This window comes from Hyla sarda, chromosome 6 (genome assembly GCF_029499605.1).
Source record: "Hyla sarda isolate aHylSar1 chromosome 6, aHylSar1.hap1, whole genome shotgun sequence".
NCBI lineage: Eukaryota > Metazoa > Chordata > Amphibia > Anura > Hylidae > Hyla > Hyla sarda.
This window is the reverse complement of record NC_079194.1, coordinates 130,914,334-130,936,817: the sequence shown is the minus strand read 5'-3', so window position 1 is coordinate 130,936,817 and position 22,484 is coordinate 130,914,334. Positions and strand designations below refer to the sequence as shown.

At 41.2% G+C, this 22,484-nt stretch overlaps 1 protein-coding gene across 5 annotated transcripts in view; it reads left to right on the top strand.

Moving 5' to 3' along the window:
- Positions 1-22,484, top strand: part of ITPR1 (inositol 1,4,5-trisphosphate receptor type 1) — a 202,657-nt gene that overhangs the window by 119,902 nt on the left and 60,271 nt on the right. For 2 of the 5 annotated variants that reach the window (XM_056525018.1, XM_056525020.1), the window contains 12 exons: positions 372-572; positions 678-929; positions 1,244-1,369; positions 1,606-1,734; positions 3,878-3,998; positions 5,340-5,524; positions 8,429-8,577; positions 10,619-10,730; positions 12,742-12,774; positions 20,735-20,788; positions 21,089-21,215; positions 21,322-21,509. In XM_056525018.1, the coding sequence (XP_056380993.1) occupies positions 372-572; positions 678-929; positions 1,244-1,369; positions 1,606-1,734; positions 3,878-3,998; positions 5,340-5,524; positions 8,429-8,577; positions 10,619-10,730; positions 12,742-12,774; positions 20,735-20,788; positions 21,089-21,215; positions 21,322-21,509 (1,677 nt within the window). The remainder of the gene's footprint in view (positions 1-371; positions 573-677; positions 930-1,243; positions 1,370-1,605; positions 1,735-3,877; positions 3,999-5,339; positions 5,525-8,428; positions 8,578-10,618; positions 10,731-12,741; positions 12,775-20,734; positions 20,789-21,088; positions 21,216-21,321; positions 21,510-22,484) is intronic. The other 3 variants (XM_056525021.1, XM_056525022.1, XM_056525019.1) reach the window with 2 other exon arrangements.

Genomic DNA, 22,484 nt, shown 5'->3' with positions numbered 1-22,484 from the left:
GCCACGAATGTTTTTAGTTCACAGAACATGGTCTAAACTGGATACAACTGTATCCACTTCTCAGGAGTACTTGCTATGTAACCTTTGAATGTAAACAGTGTTTGTGGTCACTGACAGCGGACAAAGATCTTAAAACTAGTGATAAGTTGAAAAGCAAAGTACTTTAGAAAATCGTATTATTTTCAATAAAACTGAAGTCATTCTTGGTGTGCTTGGAAGGGCCCCCTAATTCTTGTTTTTTATTTATTTATTTATTAATTTTTTGGGCTTAACAAGTCTGTAGCCCAAGAGCCATGTATGGTGGCTAGTACTCAGCCCTGACACCTATTGGTCATTTCACCTTCAATTCTTCCTGACTTCTGGTGTTGTAGATCTTGGAAGCTGTCACCATGCAGCACATCTTCATGAATAACTTCCAGTTGTGCAGCGAGATCAATGAGCGTGTTGTCCAGCATTTTGCTCACTGTATCGAGACTCACGGACGCAGCGTTCAGTACATAAAGTTTCTGCAGACTATCGTGAAGGCTGAAGGGCGGTTCATTAAGAAGTGCCAGGATATAGTCATGGCGGAGGTGAGTCTTGGCAGACGTCCCCTGCTCTGGACTTCATCCTCATTGACAGTCAGACACAATTGTCTGACGATAGAATCTTGCTGAGTACTGGTTTCTCTTCTGCAGCTGGTGAACTCCGGTGAGGACGTCTTGGTCTTCTACAATGATCGGGCTTCTTTCCAAACTCTGGTGCAGATGATGCGTTCTGAGAGGGAGCGAATGGATGAGAATAGTCCTCTGATGTATCACATTCACTTGGTGGAGCTCCTGGCCGTGTGCACAGAAGGCAAGAATGTCTACACAGAGATAAAGTGCAACTCTCTGCTCCCACTGGATGACATTGTCCGTGTGGTCACTCATGAAGACTGCATCCCGGAGGTAATCCTGGACCTAGTGAATGTACCTGTCTGGAGGAGACTGTATGGGCTTCCCATCCCTTCTCTGCCCACAGTTCAGCTCCAGCTCAGTAGTCTGACAGACTAATTGCTTGGGAAGAGCCTTCTGGCAACATTAGAGACTGCAATTGTTAAAATGTGTCTCGAGCAACCTGACTGTCAAACTGGACTCTGCTCTGGCCAGACCTGGGTTGTTCCTCTGCTGCTAGCAGGGACAAGTGGCATTGACCTCAGGTCTGTCTCCATCCTGCGTGTGGTGGTACATAGAACCTATTTTTATAATTTTTTTTTTTCCAGGTGAAGATCGCCTACATAAACTTCCTCAATCACTGCTACGTAGATACAGAAGTGGAAATGAAAGAGATTTACACCAGTAACCACATGTGGAAACTCTTTGAGAATTTTCTGGTTGACATCTGTAGGGTAAGAATTGGATTTTATACACTTTATTAACTCATTGGGGGAGATTTATCAAAATCTGTGCAGAGGGAAGTTGACCAGTTGCCCATTGCAACCAATCAGATTTTTTTTTTTTTTATGAAAGAAGCAATCTAATTAGCTGCTCTGGGAAACTGGTAATCTTTTTCTCTGCCATTTCTCTTCTCTGCCTGTGTTGTCAGTTGTCAGCCAGCTTAGTCATGTGTGGGCTCATGTTGCAGGTCTGTAACAGCACCAGTGATCGGAAACACGCGGACCTTGTGCTTGAACGATATGTAACCGAGACGGTGATGAGCATTGTTAACACCTTCTTCAGCTCTCCTTTTTCTGACCAGAGCACAACCCTGCAGGTAAATTTTGAAATTTATAACCATTTTAGCTGACCATTATCTGTAAATTGCATGCAAGTGATTGTGGTGGACAATGGCACAGTTATGTCTGCCAAAATAATGTTAACTGCCATGGTCATCTGAAAAAGTGTATGTCAGGACCAGCCACTGACTGCCAGTTTGGACTGACTTGTTGCTGGCTGATCATTCATCCATATGATCCCATAGCCCTAGGGTTCACATCTGAATCTGAGGCTTTGATCAGGGCTTCTATCACAGAATCTGTTCAAACAACTGGACAAAACAAAGCATGAAGTATAATCATTTTTATTTATTTTGTCCGCTTGAATTCTGTGAAATTAACAAAACACATAGCAGAAACCTGAAGAATCCCTTTTAAAATCAATGGGGATGGCTGACTATTAATCACTGCTTAGTAGATTATGTGATTGTTCACATTAGCACCAGAGGCTTAATTTGGGGTTACAAAGTCTTAATGTCTTACAGGTGGGCAGCTTTTGTACACTGGCATCTGCTGGGAAAAGTATGTTACTACACCTCTGGATCAGTAATGACAATAGACCAAAGCTCCTTTTATCAATACTAAGCCTCAGCAATGTTTTCAGTTGCATTGATTGGTGTAACGAATACCACAAAGCTGATACTGAAAAATCACCTATACTCTGAGCTATTTGGGAATATCTTAAAGGGGTACTCCGGTGGAAAACATTTTATTTTTTTTAAATCAACTGGTGCCAGAAAGTTACAGATTTGTAAATTACTCCTATCAAAAAATCTTTATCCTTCCAGTATTTTTTTAGCAGCTGTATGCTACAGAGGAAATTCTTTCTTTTTTGTCCTGTCCACAGTGCTCTCTGCTGACACCTGATGCCCGTATCAGGAACTGTCCAGAGCAGGAAAAAAATCCTCATAGCAAACCTATGCTGCTCTGGACAGTTCCTGACATGGACAGCTGTCAGCAGAGAGCACTGTGGACAAGACAAAAAATAAATTCAAAAGGCGAAGAATTTCCTCTGTAGCATACAGCTGCTAATAAGTACAGGAAGGATAAAGATTTTTAAATAGAAGTTATTTACAAATCTGTTTAACTTTCTGGCACCAGTTCATTTAAAAAAAAAAAAGTTTTCCACCGGAGTACCCCTTTAAGTACGTTTTTTTTATCCAGAAAAACCCTCTAGGCTTCCTCTAAGTTTTTCAGCTGCAAATCCATGTTTTACGTGTGGTCGTCATAGATTCCATTTCTTAAAACTGGATGAACGCCTTCCATATGTTGTACTGTATGTTGCTGTGAAATCTGCACTGCCAATCCACACTAATGTCTGAACATATCCTTTCTGAATGAATACTTTTCACAGATGAGTTGAATAAATGTATTTCCTGTATAGACGGACAGTCCTGAGCTACAGGGTCTGGATTCCAGACTGAGACATTGTAACAATAAATCTGTGCTGGTATAGATATCAGGAGAGGACGGAGATTAGAGCTGCTGGTGTGTTTGGCTAACAGCCCCTTGCATTCACTTGTAACCAACCCTGGAAGAAATATTCGCCAATGAATATAGGCTGGAATGTTACATACTCTGACTGCAAACAGAGATTTTGGAGGGGGAGTAAAATGGTGCATTAAGTTGCATATGTTGAACGGCTTAGGTCTTATTTGCATATTCTAATGACACTTTACAAGGGTTTTGTTAGTTCTATGACAAGTAAATGTTGGCTTCATGGTTTCAGTGAGATATTTTAGACGTTTTCTAACTGAGATTTTTTTTGCTGCAGGCTTCAATGCTCGACAAAATGAAGGAGGTAAATGGGTGTCGGATCAGCAAGCGCACTGTGGGTGTTTCACTTACGTTTAGGCTGTGTTAACATGATGTAGTTGTGTGGCGTGTTTTGCCACGGTTTCCAAAACCCAAGCAAAAATATAGTTGTTTTGTCAGTTTCAGAATTTAAATGGTGTTACCAAAACACAGCAACATAGTGTAACCACAGCCTCTGCATATACTGATTGACACTTGTAAGAAGGGAAGCCCCCCCCCCCCACATAAAGCACAGGATCAGTGGTGGTCTTTCTGTGATCTTGTTGTAGTCATTGATATTCTCTATTGAATGCAGATATTTATTTTTTCTGATAACTGTTCCCTTAGACCCGGCAGCCGGTGTTCGTCCAGCTCCTGCAGGCGGTGTTCAGGGTCTATCACTGTAGCTGGCTCTTACCATCCCAGAAGGCATCAGTGGAGAGCTGCATCCGGGTACTGTCAGATGTCGGTAAGAAGAGCCCTTTAGTAATGGGTTTAGATTATATACAATGCATTCAGGAAGTCTTCAGACCCTTTTAATTTTTTTTTGTTACGGCTTTGTTCTTAGATCAACAAAATTCCAGTTTTCCCCATCATTCTCCATGCAGTGTCCCATAATGATAGATGGATATTACAAAACTTTGCGAACTTGTTAAAAAAAAAATAAAAATTTAAAAAAAAATATTGCATTGACCTAGGTATTCAGACCCTATCCTGAGCACTTGGTGGAAGCACCTTGTCCAGTGATTACAGCCCCCAGTCTTCTTGGTTACGATACCACAAGGTTTTCACACCAGGATTTTGAGTTTTCTGCCATTCTTCTCTGCAGAACCCCTCAAGCCCGATTGGTTTGCATGGGGACCGTTGGTTGGTGGAAGCAATTTTCAGGTCTCTCCAGAGATGTTGGATTGTGTTAAAGTTAGGGTCTTGCTGGGCCACTCAATGAGCTTCATAGAGTTGTCCCCAAGCCAATGTGTTGTCTTGGTTGTGTGCGTGGGATCATTGTCATGTTGGAAGATGACAGAGGTTCAAGTTTCCATTAAGAATCACTCTGTGGATAGGCAATACCTGATGCATAAATACAGACATACTGAATGGTATTCTCTGGAATAATTGAAGGGATCTTTAGGGGCACTTGAGGTTCACAAGCCTTCTTCCTCCTAATCGGTGATTATTTGAGGGATTAGCCCCTCTGTATGTCTCCTGTTTGTTGTTTCGTTTTGTTTGTGTACCTCTCCGTCGTTTGTTTGCCTGCCCCTCTTTGTGTGAGCATCTTATGACCACTGTTTATTTCTTTGCCTATTTTGTTTCTGGTCTCTAGTCTCTCTCCAGTAAAGCTTCACGTACCAGTCAGGGACCATATCTGATGCCCTTCTTTTTGATGAGCACTAGGTTTTTGTTTAAGGGGGGTCTGCTCCTACTGTTAAAGGATTTTATTGCCTGCAAGGGAGAGTTTTCCCATGTACTTCTCATTGTATATGATTTGTACTTTTGTCGTATCTGTCATTGATACTTTCTTTTCTTGTATGCTGTATTTACCTTTTGTACCACCCTTGTGTTATATTAATAATAAAAATTGTTGTTATAAAAAAAAAAAGTCACACTACTGAATATATGCGTATATATAAACAATCCTGTCTTTCCCCCTCATGGCTTGGTTTTGGCCAAGGCTTCAGCATAAAATATAAAAACAATATAAGTGTGTGAAAACTTTCTGAATGCATTGTAAATAATTTTTTTTTCCCTTAGTTTTCTGTTTTTCACTTTATGGAATATCTGTATATCTTGATTTCTTCCTCTTTCCCTGCAGCAAAGAGCCGTGCCATAGCTATCCCAGTTGATCTAGACAGTCAAGTGAACAACTTGTTTTTGAAGAGTCATAACATAGTGCAGAAGACTGCTATGAACTGGAGGATGTCTGTGCGGAATGCTGCCCGACGGGACTCTGTGCTGGCTGCATCACGGGACTATCGTAACATTATTGAGCGGTTACAGGTGATGGCTTAAAGGCTTTTTTTGTGTTATTTGACTATAGTCCTGTGCGTTTATCAGTCTCTTAAAGGTAAATTCCACCGGATTCGGAAAAGATTGGGCATACGGTAACTAAACCAGGTTTTTACCAGCTTTCTCTTTAACATATATAAGCAGTATTTTTCCTATGATATGACAAGTACACTGATGATACTCACTAGGTCCTGCAGAGCCTTTTACACATTTTTTATTTTTTTGTCTAGTTTCTGTATTTGGCTCACAAATCCCTTGTTCTGATGCTCACTCATTCTGACATCCACTGCTGAGGAAGCGGTGTGCCCTAGCCTGCTGTGATGTGCTGGCTCTTTTAATTCAATCACTACAGGCACTGTAAACCCCCTCTTCTCTATTTTCATGCTGCAGTCTAATAGACAAGACAGTATAGAAGACAGATGATTGCTAGCCCACCCTCACTTACTGGAGTTTGTCCCTGCCTAGGACAAATGATCTGGATGGTATGGGGACCCCTAGTGGTCTTTTTATTTTTTTAATTTTTTTTAAGAAGAATCATGATTTCTATAAAAATATTTTTTTTTAATGAAGTATATTAAAGATGAAGGTTTTGCCAAGATGTACAAGATATAAAAAGTTTTTGACTCTTAGTGCCCATTTAAATGGTCAGATCTTAAACAAGGCAATAAGTTCGGTGTATGTTTTGGCCAGAGTTATCCTTAATCTGCTTCTTTTTGTGGACAGGACTGTGACTACTTTCTTCTTTACTATAGTATAGTAATGTTATGGCATGTTCTGTAACATAAAGGGAGAAAATCGTATCCCAACTTCATTGTCAAATGTAGTTTTAAATGACCGTACATTATATATAAGACCCAATGTGGTCGCAAGTTACAGCTGGGTGAAGTGCGCGCCTCTGTCAATGAAATCTGACCTTTTTAGGCTGCTTTCACACTATTAGCATTCATCCGTTTTTAAACTTCTGTTTTCTGTGTAAAAACGGACGTTTAAGAACGGGTGCTAACGGCTGAATAAATATTCATCTGTTAAGACCCATTATCCCTCATTTATGGCCGAACACCTCTGCCTACAGACTTCCACAGCCTGGACTACTACTACTCCTGTCATGGAACAGACTACTTTCCATGATGGCAGTAGTAATTGCCTGGCTGTGGGAGTCTGCAGACAGCTGGGGAGGCTACATTAGTATTTGTACTACAACCCCCATCATGGAACGGAGTCTGTCCCATGATGGGGGTTGTAGTACAGGGGCTGAGGGATTGATCGCAACGGGTTTCACTTGAGACCCGATGCGATCTGAAGTTATGAAGCAGGGGATGTATAGTGTGTTAACTTTCATTTTTGAATCCACCGGGGGGAGCCCTGAATGGCCGGTACTGAGGAGCCATTCAGAGCTCTCAGCGGGAGATTTAAAAATGAACATTGTGGGTAGCAGGGTGGCATATCTATATTGAAAGTGTGTGTGTGTATGTGTGTATATATATATATGTGTGTGTGTATATATATATATATATATATATATATATATATATATATATATATATATATAATATATATTATAAAATTCTCTAGCCCACCAGCAGCGCATTAGGTATGACCCCTGCTGCGCATTAATAAATATATATGGCGCATTAAATATATACCCCCCCCACCGGCGCATGTAGCCGCGCAGCGCTTCTATAGACCTATGCCACTGCAGCGCTATATGTGAAAAGCATTCTAGGCAATAGAAAGCGCCCAGCACCAAGAAGGCAGGTAAAATCGTGCTTTATTGGAGGTACAAAAATAGCATACATGGAGCGTAGTGCCTACGCGTTTCGGGCTGGTGTGCCCTTAGTCATGGCAGTACTAACACTAATGTCTGCAAACTCCCGCAGCCAGGGAATTACTACTCCCATCATGGAAACAAGTTCATGATGGGAGTAGTAGTAGTCCCTCAGCACTGCAGGAGTTATTAGTGCTCCGAAGTAATAACTGATATTATAAACTATGGCTGACGGATGAGCCTTTATGTCATCTGTTTGCACCCAGACTTCAATGTTAAAAATAACTGCCGTTAATTTATCCGTTTCCTGTGACTGAAGAAAAATGAGTGCATGTGCCATTATTTCTTCAGTCACAACTAATGGCCGTTATTCATGACTGACTATAACGGGTCATAACGGATAATCAAACAATCCCATAGACTTTAATGGGATTGTTTAATGGCTGTTTAACATGGCTTTTCTAACAGACCTTTGTAACTGATGAATTTTTATTGTGTGACAGCAGCCTTTCTCTATAGATTTTTTTTTTTTATGCAGGAAAAGGTCTGAGACAGACCTGGTGGGATTTCAACTTTTGAAATTTCTGGGTACAATGTCAAGTAACTCTTTAAGTAATAAGGGGTGTATATGTTTTGATGGAACTTTAAAGGTAAACTCGCAGTAGACTACAAAAAAATATATACTCTGAAATCTGTGTGAATATTCAGCAAAATTTCCAGCGCAAATATTGATTTGGTGCAGATTTTCTTTCCCCCTAACTATTTAAATGGAGAAATGAGAAACAAATCTGCAGTATAAATGGACATACTGCAGATCTTAAAATCCACACCACAGTTAATTTTTAGCCAGGAAAATATCCGCTGTATGTAGATGAGGATAAAATAAATCACATTTACTTTGCTGGTTGCACATTACTGCTGCAGATGTGAAGCACAATTTCTAAGCAGAAAATCTGTCTAGTGTACATTTATCCTTTAGTCGTCCTCTTTTTGTGTGCTCCAATCATTCAGGTTGCTTATGGCTTTTTGTATTTCTTGTAATAAGATCCTGTTTTCAGTGATTTCTGATATCTTGAAGACTTTATTATTTTTTTTTTGTTATGTAAAGTTAAATATATTCCTCCTCTCAGGATATAGTTTCCTCACTCGAAGACAGGCTGCGTCCCCTTGTTCAAGCCGAGCTTTCTGTTCTTGTGGATGTTTTACACAGACCAGAGCTTCTGTTTCCAGAAAACACAGATGCCCGCAAGAAGTGTGAGAGCGGACAGTTCATCTGCAAGTGAGAGAAGGGCTTGTGTCTTTCCTACAAAAGTTTTTACATCCCACTCTTTAGTATTGAGTTTAATTAATAAAAAAGTCTCCCAGTGTATGTATAAACAAACCTATATATAATCTGTGTGTATGTATGTATGTATATATGTATATATATGTATATATGTATGTATGTATATATGTGTGTATATATATGTGTATATATATATATATATATATATATATATATATATATATATATATATATATATTATATATATTTTAGTGTACAGTGGGACAAAAGTATTTAGTCAGCCACCAATTGTGCAAGTCCTCCCACAAAAGAGGAGGCCTGTAATTTTCAGACATGAGAAAAAAATCCATAAAATATTCAGATTTTTTTAAGAATTTATTTGCAAATTTTGGTGGAAAATAAGTATTTGGTCATCTACAAACAAGCAAGATTTCTGGCTCGCTCAGACCTGTAACATCTTCAAGAGTCTCCTCTGTCCTCAACTCGTTACCTATATTAATGGTACCTGTTTGAACTCATCAGTATAAATGACACCTGTCCACAACCTCAAACAGTCACACTCCAAACTCTACAATGGCCAAGACCAAAGCGCTGTCGAAGGACACTAGAAACAAAATTGTAGACCTGCACCAGGCTGGTAAGACTGAATCTGCAATAGGCAAGCAGCTTTGTGTGAAGAAATCAACTGTGGGAGAAATTATAAAAAAAAAAAAAATGGAAGACCTACAAGACCACTGATAATCTCCCTTGATCTGGGGCTCCACGCAAGATCTCGCCTTGTGGTGTCAAAATGATCACAAGAACGGTGAGCAAAAATCCTAGAACATGTGGGGGGACTTGGTGAATGACCTGCAGAGAGCTGGGACCAAAGTAACAAAGGTTACCATCAGTAACAGACTACGCTGCCAGGGACTCAAATTATGCAGTGCCAGATGTGTCCCCGTGCTTAAGCCAGTACATGTCCGGGCCCGTCTGAAATTTGTGAGAGCATTTGGATGATCCAGAAGAGTATTGGGAGAATGTCATATGGTCAGATGAAACCAAAGTAGAACATTTTTGTTAAAAACTCAGCTCATGGTGTTTTGAAGGAGAGAGAATGCTGAGTTTCATCCAAAGAACACCATAACTACTGTGAAGCATGGGGGTGGAAAAATCATGCTATGGTGCTGTTTTTTCTGCTAAGGGACCAGGATGACTGATCCGTATAAAGGAAAGAATGAATGGGGCCATGTATCGTGAGATTTTGAGTGTAAACCTCCTATCAGCAAGGGCATTGAAGATGAAACGTGGCTGGGTCTTTAAGCATGACAATGATCCCAAACACACCGCCCGGGCAATGAAGGAGTGGCTTCGTAAGAAGCATTTCAATGTCCTGGAGTGGCCTAGCCAGTCTCCAGATCTCAACCCCATAGAAAACCTTTGGAGGGAGTTGAGTCTGTTACCCAGGGATAGCCCCAAAATATCACTACTCTAGAGGAGATCTGCATGGAGGAATGGGCCAAAATACCAGTAACAGTGTGTGAAAACCTTGTGAAGACTTACAGAAAATGTTTGACCTCTGTCATTGCCAACAAATGGTATATAACAAAGTATTGAGATGAACTTTTGGTATTGACCAAAAACTTTTTTTCCACCATCATACAGTGTGATTTCATGGATTGTTTTTCTCAATGTCTCAAAGTTGAGGTATACCTATGATGAAAACTACTGGCCTCTCATCTTTTTAAGTGGGAGATCGTGCACAATTGGTGGCTGACTAAATACTACTTTGCCTCACTGTATATAATATATAGCAAAAAAAAAAATAGCCAGCACAATTGCCTAATAAACGGATGCACGCTGCTGTGGCAAATACTAAGTATACCAAAAAAGTTGCAGCAGCACTCTTGGTCAAAAAATGGAGGCTCTTAGCGCACCTTTTTGATCAAAATGTGTGTCCCCCCCCCCCCCCCCCCCCCCCATCCACCATGCGGATATTATATAAATATTATTTATATAGCAAAAGAATATATATAATTTTTTTTTTTCCCTCAAGGTTAATCAGGCACACCAAGCAACTTTTAGAAGAAAATGAGGAGAAGCTTTGCATTAAAGTCCTGCAAACCTTGAGGGAGATGATGGCAAAAGATCGGGGCTATGGAGACAAGGTATGAATGTTATCGTAGTTAACTCTGCACTCTCCCTAAGTCCTCTTTTATGCAGCACCTAATTCTGCCACTGGGTGGCAGGGCTGCATAATCTTTGGCCCAAACCATCTGGTGGTTATGGTCCTATTCTAGTGATGAAGGATGTGGAAATTCTTGTTTCCTGAAGTTTAACTAAAACTTCCTTTTTTCTTTTTTAGTAGGTGACTTGTTGTTGTATTTGTCTAATTTTTAATTGCACCTTATCGATGTTGCTTCCTTTTTTCAAACTCTGAAATCACTGGCTATCCCAATGATATTAAATTACAAATTCAGACATTCCCTGCCAGTTTTAAAAGGCTTCTCCAGGGTTCTAAAACAAAAATTCTTCCAAAAATGCCACCATACCTACCCACATGTCTGGTATTGCTATGTTCACCTGGCAATGTCCGCACGGAAAATCTCCATGCAGGCATAGCCCCTAAATGCGGAGCGCCGGCATGGCATGCTGACACTAGGACCCTCAGGAATGCGCCATTTTATAGACTGCAATGCATCCCGTGTGTTGTCCACATAAGGAATAGAGATGTCTATACTTTCTGTGGACACCGGAACTTGAATATTTGCACCAGATGTTTCAGATGTGAACAGCACAGTGGAATGAAAACCAACAATACCCAAATGGGCTGGCAAGGGACATTGCCTATGCTAGCCTCTTGAAAACGCCATTGTCACTGCGAAACATGCTGAGGAGTGCAAGACACTCATGCTTTTAACTTCAGTGTACCGCACATCTGATAACAGGGAGTAAACTCTGTACCCTATGTTGGTTACAGCATGCTCACACTAAGCATTCTAGTTTTTAACTCTATTTGTTTTGGGGTGAATATTTTAACAGTAATAAAAGTTATATTTTAGGGGAAGGTAATAACTGGGTGTTATTTTTTCAGCGCAACTGAATCCCATTGAAATCAGTGGGACTCTGCTGCTGCGGAATTCCTCATGGAAATGCTGCAGTGTTAACATAGCCTCAAAGTACATATCTAGCCACTGTCAGACATCGCAGTAGCACAATCTCCCTGGCACTATAGCACTATATGTACTAGTGATGCACCTACCCTTACAGTTTGTATAGGACCCTACACTATCAGCTCTGACACAGGTCAGCAATGTATTTGTTTCAGTCGTTTTTCTTAGTTTTCAAAACAAGTATAGAAGCTTTTGGTTCAGGGTAACATACTCACGATTGTATTTTTACTTTGTAACACATTTTATAATAGAAACTCATGTTGCATTCTATTAGAAAATGTTGTTGTGAATCACATAGATCCATAGAGGGTATCGTTCTAGCGCTTACAGTTGAAAATGTCTTATGCATTGCTGGCTTACTGGAAGTACAGTAATTTGCCAGAGCAAGTGCCATTCACAGCCTTACTTTGCGACTTTAGCAGTTGACTGCTCTTCGCCATCCAGCAGGGCTTAGTTTACATCCAAACTTTGCACAGAACCAAAATGTCAGCCATGTTCTACTGTAGGGATCACTGCTGGCCAGCCTATTTCCACTAATACTGTACATCTTTTGGCACCTGATTAGATTCTATATTGCACGTCATCTGTGTTGCTGGACTCCTGTAGGTAGATTCTGTTCTTTAGCCAGACAAATTCACTTGGCCTCACAAAGTATAAACTTCGCCTGCAGTCTCTACACCAAAAAAGATTAGGCGCAGTAACTGCTGTCCCTGATAGGATGTAGGGGAGCAGGGATTTCTGTCAAAGACAGATGTAGCAGCCGCCAACTAGAATTGTTGATATGCTGCATATGTGAACTTGATTAAAATGCAATTCCACACACAACCTGTGGACAAATGTGGCACTGTTTTTGGAAGAAGCAACACTGTTTTTTTTTTTTTTTTTGGGACCATCTCTTCTAAGTAAGCAGGGTATGCTGGGACTTACAGTACAACAATACAACTGCCAACTAAAGCCTTCTGTGGATGTGAGGCAGCCTAATCCCTTACTTTCTGCTTTCTTGCAGCTTATAACCATTGATGCTCTGGAAAGTTCTGAGGTGTTTTTTTATTTTTATTTTTTTTACTTGTCTGTTACCTTCTATGATCCCTGCTCCCTCCTCCCTATCACCCCCTGTCCCTCCTTAAACTCTTCATCCTGAGGCCACAGACTTGTGTAGCTTCATCATGTTCTGAAGAGATTAAGCGGTCACCGCCTGTAGATCGTGTGTTTGAGTCTTGTGATGTTTGTAACGTGTTGTCTAAACTTGTGATATGTCATTCAGCTGTCTGCCACCCCAAACTCCTTATTTTTGGTGAATTTAGAGGAATGAGCTCAAATTAAACTGCTGAACAGACTCCAGTCCGGAACAAAGAATTGGTACAATGTAATGGTTGGCTGAAGAACCTATAAAATGTATAAAACAGTAGCAGTGTTATAAATGAAAAGAGCACCCTACTGTGTTGGTATCTGTCTGGAGTAGAAATGTGGGCATTTATAGAGTGACTTTATTAGAGGTGATCATCTTAGTAGATTGCCAGTACTAATGCCTGGTAGACTCGCCTGTCATCAGGATGGCATAGCACCTGAGAATTCTCATTGGGTTAGAACACAGCACTAGATTGTGCAGCCCCCTACTCCTCCCCAGTCAGGGTTAGTTTAGAAACCAAACCCAGGGTGTCGCTTGACTCTCTCATCTGTTGTTAACAGGTCTCTTCATTGGAACAATACTAAACAATGTGCTGAAGTGCCCATTGAGACCAGTGTATGGCCTTCATTTCCAGTGAGTGAGGTAGAGTTTCTGGCTACCAAATGATAGTTTTTATAGGTGACTCATGGATAAGATGTTTGCTGTCTTGGGTACAGTTATATTGGCTCTGGGTGGAGTTACCCTTAAAGGGAAAGAATCACCTAGATTGGCCACTCATTAGACAAAGTTGTAGATTTTTAGTTGTGTTAAAGTTTCTGTACAACAATTTATAAGGGAACCCATCTTACCTGAGGCCATCGATGGTTATTGAAAATGTTGTAGACATGCTGAAGAGGTCACTCTGCAGGGATGGAGAAGAGGGGAGCTGTGACCATCCGTTGTAAATGGTGTGATCCTCTGTGTTAACTTTATGTAGTAGGTGTCACCTTTCACTGTTAACTATGAATGCGGAGAAGGGATCGCTACAGGACAGGATGTGTCAGCCTTTTATTAGGATTAGTAAGCAGGCTGAAAACTAGATAGAAAAAAATATTTAAAAATCTTTGATTTTCTAGGTCATTAAATTAACAATAAAATCTCAACCTAAAAATGTGGTCTGTCACTTATCACGAATGGCCTAGCCACAGAATAGGCCATCAATTTTTGATTAGCAGGGTGCCAATGCCGGTCACCAGCACGGCTCTGGCCATGCTAAACTAATAGGGCCATAGGTAGAGGGCTTTGTTAATTGTGTAGTTTAGGGGCTGATTTACTGCAGTGCAACCCGATTGAAGTGAATGGTAACTGTGCTGCTGTAATCCACCGACAAAACTACACAAGTAATGGAGCCATCAGCTCCTGGCCCATTTGTTGTATATATGCTGGAACACTGCCAATCAGACAATGATTGGATGGATAGACCATTAATGTTAAGTACCTGGAAAACACCTTTAAACAATAGGTTGGGGTAATTCCTATATGCCCAATGACCTGGCTTAATTTGCGGGTAACTGATGTCCGCATCGATCCCACTGTTGTTGATGGTTTAGGTTATGGCATCTGGTATGACCATTTTCCTATGTGACTAACTTTTCACTACAGTCAGAGTAAAGCAAAAAATGCATCCGTTGTCATCTGACATGACTGCTTTTCTCCAAGCTACTTGCAGGTTAAAGGGAATGTGTCACCAAATGTGATTATTTTTTTTTCTTTAGAGGTTATTTTTAATTTGTTAAATATTTTTAGAAATATAAAAAAAAAATTTGTCACAGAATATGAAAAAATTACTAACTTGTCATATCTCCCTCTGTTGACCAGCTGAGGGGAGCTAACATGAGAAATATGGGGAAAGCAAGCAACTTGTCTGGCTGCTGCAAATTAGACCTCACCCGTCTAATTTGCAGCTATTTTGTAGTTTGTTTTTTTTTCCCCATTTCAACTGTCACCATTTTGTTGGTGTCTGAAGAGCGGTAAAGAACAGACTAGATGTCTCTTGAAAAGTCAGAGCTCCTCAGGGACTTCAAGAAAATGGTGCTGGCTCCCCCTTTAATTTCACCTAGCCTGTGCTATACACATGAGCAGTAAGCAGTCAATGCTTTTCTATCAGACACTCGGTCTTAACTTATGTCCTGTGCCTGCCATAAAGCAACTGTGTAGGTGTTGTGAAGTGACACAAAGGGGCTACAGTAATGGCAGCCCCCAGTACACACTTTATTAATAAATAACATTAAAACTACATTGTCCTAAAACTAAATACATAAATTAAATGCTTTCTCTTGATAGAATCATTTTATAAATGCCCCCCCACCAATAGACTTGCATTGAAAGGCGTTGCCAACCCCCACAGCGCGAAAGCAGAGTTTGGAAAATTTGTTCCGAACGCTGGCCAGCAGAGTTCATCAATGGATCTCTTGGTGGATGACAAGCTTTCTTGCGATTCTGTCTTTTAAACCCCTCACTGCAGTGCGCCAGCTTCTGCAACTCCCACTAACCACTTCTGACAGGGCTTCTAAAGCTACACAACCTATGCCAAAGGGATTCATGAAAATACAGTGGTTAGCAGTAATATTTGGCATGGAAACGACATGAGTAGTCGATCTGTGAAGTGACAGATGCCTTACCCCTTCTCTGCTGGCAGCACAACACGATCCAGCCCTGAGCTGAACAGTTGAGTCCTTTCTGGTTGCTATGGGTATATTACTTGACAACCTTAGAACCATAATACAGTTATACTACAGTTTTAACACAATCCATAGCAACCAGTTGTTTTCGAATATTTCTGTCAAAGTGCAGGATGCTCAGCTAGAGGCAAATAAAGTGTCCATCAGTCCTTAAAGGAACAATGTTGGGGAGAAAAAAAATATATAATATATAATAAATATATATATATATATATATATATATATATATATATATATATATATATATTTTATTATAATTTTTTATTTTTTTTAAAGGGCAGGTGCCATTTCAGGTACTTACATCTTCTGCAACACAACATGAAGGTTATTAGAGCCAATGTTTCATATGCCAGTCAAAACATAGGGCTGGTGGCCTCCAAAAGTGAAAAATCTGTTGAGGGGAGCACCCCTCCCCCACCATCCTATTCCTGTTATATTCTTTTAAATCAAGGAATATTTCCCAGTATTCACAGTTTAATTTCAGATAATGGAACAGACTTGCTAACCTCTTCCATTTCCATTCCTTCCCTCCTCCTCCTCCTCCTCCTCTTCCCCATCTACATCATTTACCTAAAAACCAGGTTAATGTATCAGAATCATTTGCTAAATGTAAACACTGGAAATTCAAAGAGCAATCCCAGTCCAATCTGAAAATGTCTTTACTTGGGTCTATTTATACATGGGGGGGGGGGGGGGATGTAGTATTTTATAGTAGTAACTTTCTGGTACATGGTGGGGGGCAGTATCATAGCTGTGTATCTAGGATGCAGTTTTATACTAGTTGCATTCTTGTACACGGGGTAATATTTTAGTTAAATTGGAGATTTATCAAAACCTGTCCAGAGTAAAAGTTGCTGAGTTTCCCATAGCTCACAACAATTTTAGAGGAACCCCCCTAGGGGAACCCTTAAACTAAGTACCCCCCCAATATTAAAATATACCTTTTTATTGATCCATTGAAAATATACTCTGACCAACATAAATATGTGATTCAACAAATAGGTGTAATGACATCACCACTAACTTTAAAACCACAGTTAGCCACCAGGCTCCTTGACTCCTATGCTTGTCTTTTGTAAACACTTGATTGTGTGATGACAGAGTGAGCATTAATTAGTAGCTCACTCTTCTATCTAATAGGAGCCGGTGGCTAACATTAGCCACCAGACTTTCCTGACGAAGCTGGGGTGCCAGTGAAACGTTGGAAGGGCTGGCTAATATCTGGTCATTTTAATTAGCAATAGCCACTGGCTCCTATTAGATAGAAGAGTGAGCTACTAATTAATGCTCACTCTGTCATCACACAATCAAGTGTTTACAAAAGATAAGCATAGGAGTCAAGGAGCCTGGTGGCGAACTGTGGTTTTAAAGTTAGTGGTGGTGTCATTACACCGATTTGTTGAATCACATATTTATGTTGGTCACAGAGTATATTTTAAATGGATCAATAAAAGGTATATTTTAATATTGGGGGTACTTAGTTTAAGGGTTCCCCTAAAATTGTTGTGATTTGATTTGACCCTAGTACCTCCAATTGGGGTTTTGTTTTAGTTTCCCATAGCAACCAATCAGATCGCTTCTTTTAATTCTCAGAGGCCTTTTCAAAAATGAAAGTGATCTGATTGGTTGTTATGGGCAACTCAGCAACTTTTCCTCTTGACAGGTTTTGATAAATCTCCCCCATATAATTAAGATTCCTGTACATAGGGCAGCATTAGAGTATAGTCTTGCACACAGTGGGAGTATTGTAGTTGGTGTTCTTGTACATAGTACTGCCCCCTACATAAAAAAAAAAAAAAAAAAAAACACGTTCCTATGTTAGTCTTGGACATGGGGCAGTATTATAGTAGTTGTATTCTTGTACCTATGGGTTAGTATTGTAGTAGTTGTATTCTTGTATATAGAGCAGGATTATAGTCTTATTTTTGTACATGGAGGGCAGTATAGCAGTATTTTTTTTTTTTTTTTCATATAGGGGGCAGTACTGCTAGTCTTGCACATGGGGCAGTAATATAGTAGTGTTCTGGTATATAGGGACAGTATTGAAGTTCTATTCATTGATTGTCAGTAGTGACTGGAATTGCCCTTTTAAACTTGTATCCTGTGTATCCTCTGCACTCATATCTTACCTATACAGCTCAGTTTGTTTTTAAAAGGGAACCCTGGTTGTCCTCCTCCAGTTTACTGGAGTCTCTAGTTCTTCCCATGTGGTATTGCAGTGGATAGGGTGACCGGCAGCCTCGATTAGCACATGCAGACCTGTCATTCTGTGTGGCGTGCGTAATCCTGCTGGGTTCAGATGTGTAGATCACACGTTGTAACCCCGTCTGTTTTTAGACATGCATCAGGGAGGGTTCGAGTGTCAGGACAGGTGTGAATAAATATAGGACGGAACTTCAGGCCATTTAGAGGGCTGGAGGGTAGTGTTTACCACGCAGCTTTCACGGAAGATTAAACTTTATGGGAAGTTCCAGCAAATTTCAAAATGAAGCCAGAATATCCTCCAAGGCTTTTGATCAGTCTAGAATCTCTGCATCCGGTTTCCCAAGATTAGTGTGCTTTTCCTTCCACCTCCCCCTAGTTAATGGAGTTTAACTTGAGTTCATGTTCCCCAAGGCAGAGAGCACTTGACGTATTTGTGACTTTGGGTTGTAAATGGTAACACATTATCCAGGGTTCTAATGTGTAACTTTTTCTTAATATTGACATGTTCAGGGAAATACAATGATTTATAACTAACAGCACTATAAAAAGGAAATCCCAGGAGGTCTGTGCACTTAACCGCCCTGCCAAGGAAAAACTTCCTTCCCAATAGGGAAAAAATGACCACTCCTTCCCCCTCCTCCTCATATAAATTTTGAAATGCCTTGTGCTGTCAGCGTTGCTCTGAAGCTTGCATACATGTTTGGTGTTTGTTGCTTCATTGCACTTTTATGCCTCATTGAGGTCACTAGTTCCTAGTAAATATTGCTTCACCTCCAACTGTGTAAAAGGAAAAAGGAATGTCTGCATGTGTTCCACGTAAAAATGGATGGGCCGAGACATGCAGATGTAAATCGAAGAGGCACAAGATTTTTAGTCCTTAAATTGCAGGCTTGTCTAGCTCTACCCATCTTTATAAAGAAAACCCCTCTCAGGTCAGAGTTGTCTTATTTTATACTCCAGTCACATCCAGAGCTGCATTCAGAGTTCTGCCATTTCACCATGGAAATAGGCTGCAGTTTATTGTCGTCTGAGAGCGTGCAATGCACCATGCAGGATTGTGAATGCAGCTTTGGATGTGACTGGAGTATAACATCATAAAAGCAAATTATATATTTCATGTAGATTTCAATTGAAGGGTCCATTTAATTGCTTTGCTGACCCTGGCCACCATGGTCTTTCTCTGCTATTCCAGACGTGCCCACAAGAGGCAGTGCTCCGGCCTATTACATAACTCTGCTTTTCCTGAAAATGGCTGAACTGCTGTGACGTTTAGTGGTAATTGCTAATAAACATACAGCTATTTACTGGGGGGCTATCCCTGGGATACCAGGAGAACCTATCCATTTGGAAACCATCTTGATGTGACCACCAGCCTGGTCAGTGTTGCCATTTAGGATTCCAGATTAGTTGGGTCATTGTTTCCTGCTGATGCAGCATAATAAATATTACATGAATGCCAGTTCTGCTTGTTAAAGTTATGCACCTGCAATATATACTTCCAGCATCATGCTGATAGGAGTTGTAGTTGGCTCCTTGCCAGGAGGGAAACGTGCAGAGTCTAGCAGCCTTGTTCCGGTGGGTGAAGCCTTGCTTGGCACCGATGCTGGTTCTACCCACAATTGATCCCTCGGAGGTCCAGATGTTCCTTTCCCACCCTCTTCTGTGGAAGGGACTTTCCTGCTGATTCACAGCTTTGGTGTGGGTCGGAGGTTAACCCCTTCCCTTGTGCTCTGCTTTCTTGTGCACACAACAGAGTTTTTTTATTTATTTATTTTTTTTATTTTAACTATAACAATTTTGCTTAGAGGAAATTACAGAATGTAGAAGTAGCAAATGATGTGTTAAACTTAGTATTTTTTTTTTTCCTTCTTCATTCATGTGTCCTGTTAGTCCTATTTATTGATGGCTAAGGTTGCAATTCTGCCAATACCTTTTACTACCTTCATTCTCCTTTTCATTCCTCTAATCAGGAATATATATTCCCAGGAGGGAAGGTAGTTTTTATAAAAAAAAAAAAAATTTTGTTTTGTTTTATGCATGCAGAGGCCTCTATTTTATGCTTTCCCAGGAATCACCTTTGTTAGGATGATATCACCACTAACATTCCTGTCTCAACTCATTCAGTACAAGATTCACAGTAAAATCCTGCATCCTGTCTCCAGGCCTCCCCCTCCTCCCATAGTGGGACTTTCCAAAAATTCTTTACCTCCTACTTGCCAGAGCTGCTCAGCCTAGTGTACGGCCTCCAATATAGGGATCTGGATGCAAGGGCAGATTTGTTTCCATAAGGTGTTCAATAACTGCATAAAGTCACTATACAAATTTCAGATTGTTGTAAAAACAGACATTGGTGGAAAAGCTGCAGCCTGAAATGAGCTATGACACCCAGTCTCTTCCCCCCCCCCCCCCCCCTCCCAATCCCCATTCCGCAGGAGTCCTGTCTTCCAGTCTGTTTGGAATACAGTTTAACAACTACAGTCCTTTCTATGGCTGTCAGGACGTATGTCCCTAGCAACAGGTCCTGGATTATTGGGTATTTAACACAAAGCAAAACAGGGAATTAATTGAGCAGTAGGAGCAAAGACTGAAGGACTAGGGAACAAACTTTGCCATTGAATTCATAGTAGACTTAAAGGAGTTGTAAAAATCTATATAGTCCATAAAGGTAATAAGGTCATTATGGAGTGGAAAACCACATCTGCTGTACTGACTTACATGGCCGTGCCATTCTGATAAATGGGTGTTACATACTAAATCTCCCTTCTGATTGACAGATTAGGGAGGATTCAGATTCATGCTGAGTGCAATGGATTACAGGTGAATTTCCCATCTTAGGCCTCTGACCCATGCCAGGTCTCCTCCATCTTCATTCCCCCATCATCTAGGGGACAACCCTGTAGGATTCTACAGGTATCTTACATTTTATAAATCTGATCTTTGCACAGCCACTGGACTCTGGCCAGGCACAGCCTCTGAGGCAGCTGCAAGATATAAGACGGGTATGTATGGTCTTCGACCTGTTGGTCATTGGTTTGGTGGTCCTAGTCTTGTCTGTTTTTGTTAGTCTCTTGCTGTGATGTTTAGACAGTTGCATAGGATATTCATGGGGACTTGGGCTTGTTTAGTGTCTGTACCCTATCATTATGGGTATGTCTTGGTCAGCACACCCTTTATGTTGGTCTTCTGAACCTTTTGACTGTTCAGCAGATGCTCCACATCAGTCTGAACTGTTAAACCAGTTAGCCTGCACCCTATCTGGGCGCCATCTCTTATGCCATAGTTGCTATGTGTTCCAACAGGGTGAAGCGCTACGGGTGATTTTGGTAAACCGATACTATGGCAACATGAGGCACAGCGGAAGACGGGAGAGTCTCACAAGCTATGGTAATGGTCCTGGAGGCGGCGGTGGAAAATCTGGCAGTGGAGGTAAATTGTTCTTAGTTTGGAGGAGGTTTTTTTTTATTTTATTTTATTTTTTTGCTACTTTTGACAAGGATTATTTCATCCTGTTTAAACTGCAATCTCCCTGTAGCCAGTGCAGGATCAGTGGGCCTCAGCCGAGGAGAGATGAGTCTGGCTGATGTTCAGTGTCACCTCGATAAAGAAGGGGCATCGGACCTAGTGATTGACCTGATCATGAATGCTACCAGTGACCGGGTCTTCCATGAGAGCATCCTACTTGCGATTGCACTTCTCGAGGGAGGCAACACAACTATTCAGGTAAGACTCAGGCCTTGTTCTAGGTTTATCTAATGTTCTGATTTACAGAACCTCTCGTACTCCATTCACATCTAGAGCTGCATTCTCTACTGGAGTCCTGCTATGTCTCACTGTCTGACCTCCTACTTCACTGCTTCACCTGTGCAGAACATGCTCTGCTGCCCCCTGCTGGTTCAGTACCTATACAGGACAGTATACATTTAAATTCTTGAGAAGGAGCCTCCAATCTTCGACGGGATGGTAAGGCGCTGACACAGTGGTAAAAAAAACTGACGTTTTAATCACCCATGATGCAGCGCATTTCACAGTACAACTGCTTCATCAGATGCCTGATGAAGCAGTTGTACTGTGAAACGCGCTGCATCATGGGTGATTAAAACGTCAGTTCCCTTTTTACCACTGTGTCAGCGCCTTACTATCCCGTCGAAGATTGGAGGCTCCTTCTCAAGAATACAGTGGTCCCTCAACATACGATGGTAATTCGTTCCAAACGACCCATCGTTTGTCGAATCCATCGTATGTTGAGGGATCCATGCAATGTAAAGTATAGGCATCTGTACTCACCTGTCCCCGTCGCTCCGGACCAGGTCCTCACCGTTCCCGCTGCTGTTCCAGGGGCTCCCGATGCTGTCCCGTTGCTCCGGTGTAGTCTTCGCGATCCTCCGGTGTCTTGCGCATCTTCTGCAGGGTCCGGGCCTTGCTTTCCGGTGACGTTATTATGCTGCTGCGCTGGCGCGGCGTGCGTAGTGATGTAATAACGACGCCGGAAAGCAAGGCCCGGACCCTGGAGAAGATGCGCAAGACGCCGGAGGATCGCGAAGTGGACCCGGAGCAGCGGGGATAGGTAAGTGAACCTGCTGGGGCACATTACACTGCTATCCGACAACAGCTTAAGCATTTTGCGCTGTCGGATAGCAGTTAATGCGATGGCCCCGACATATAAAAGCATCGTATGTCTATGCTGACATCGACATG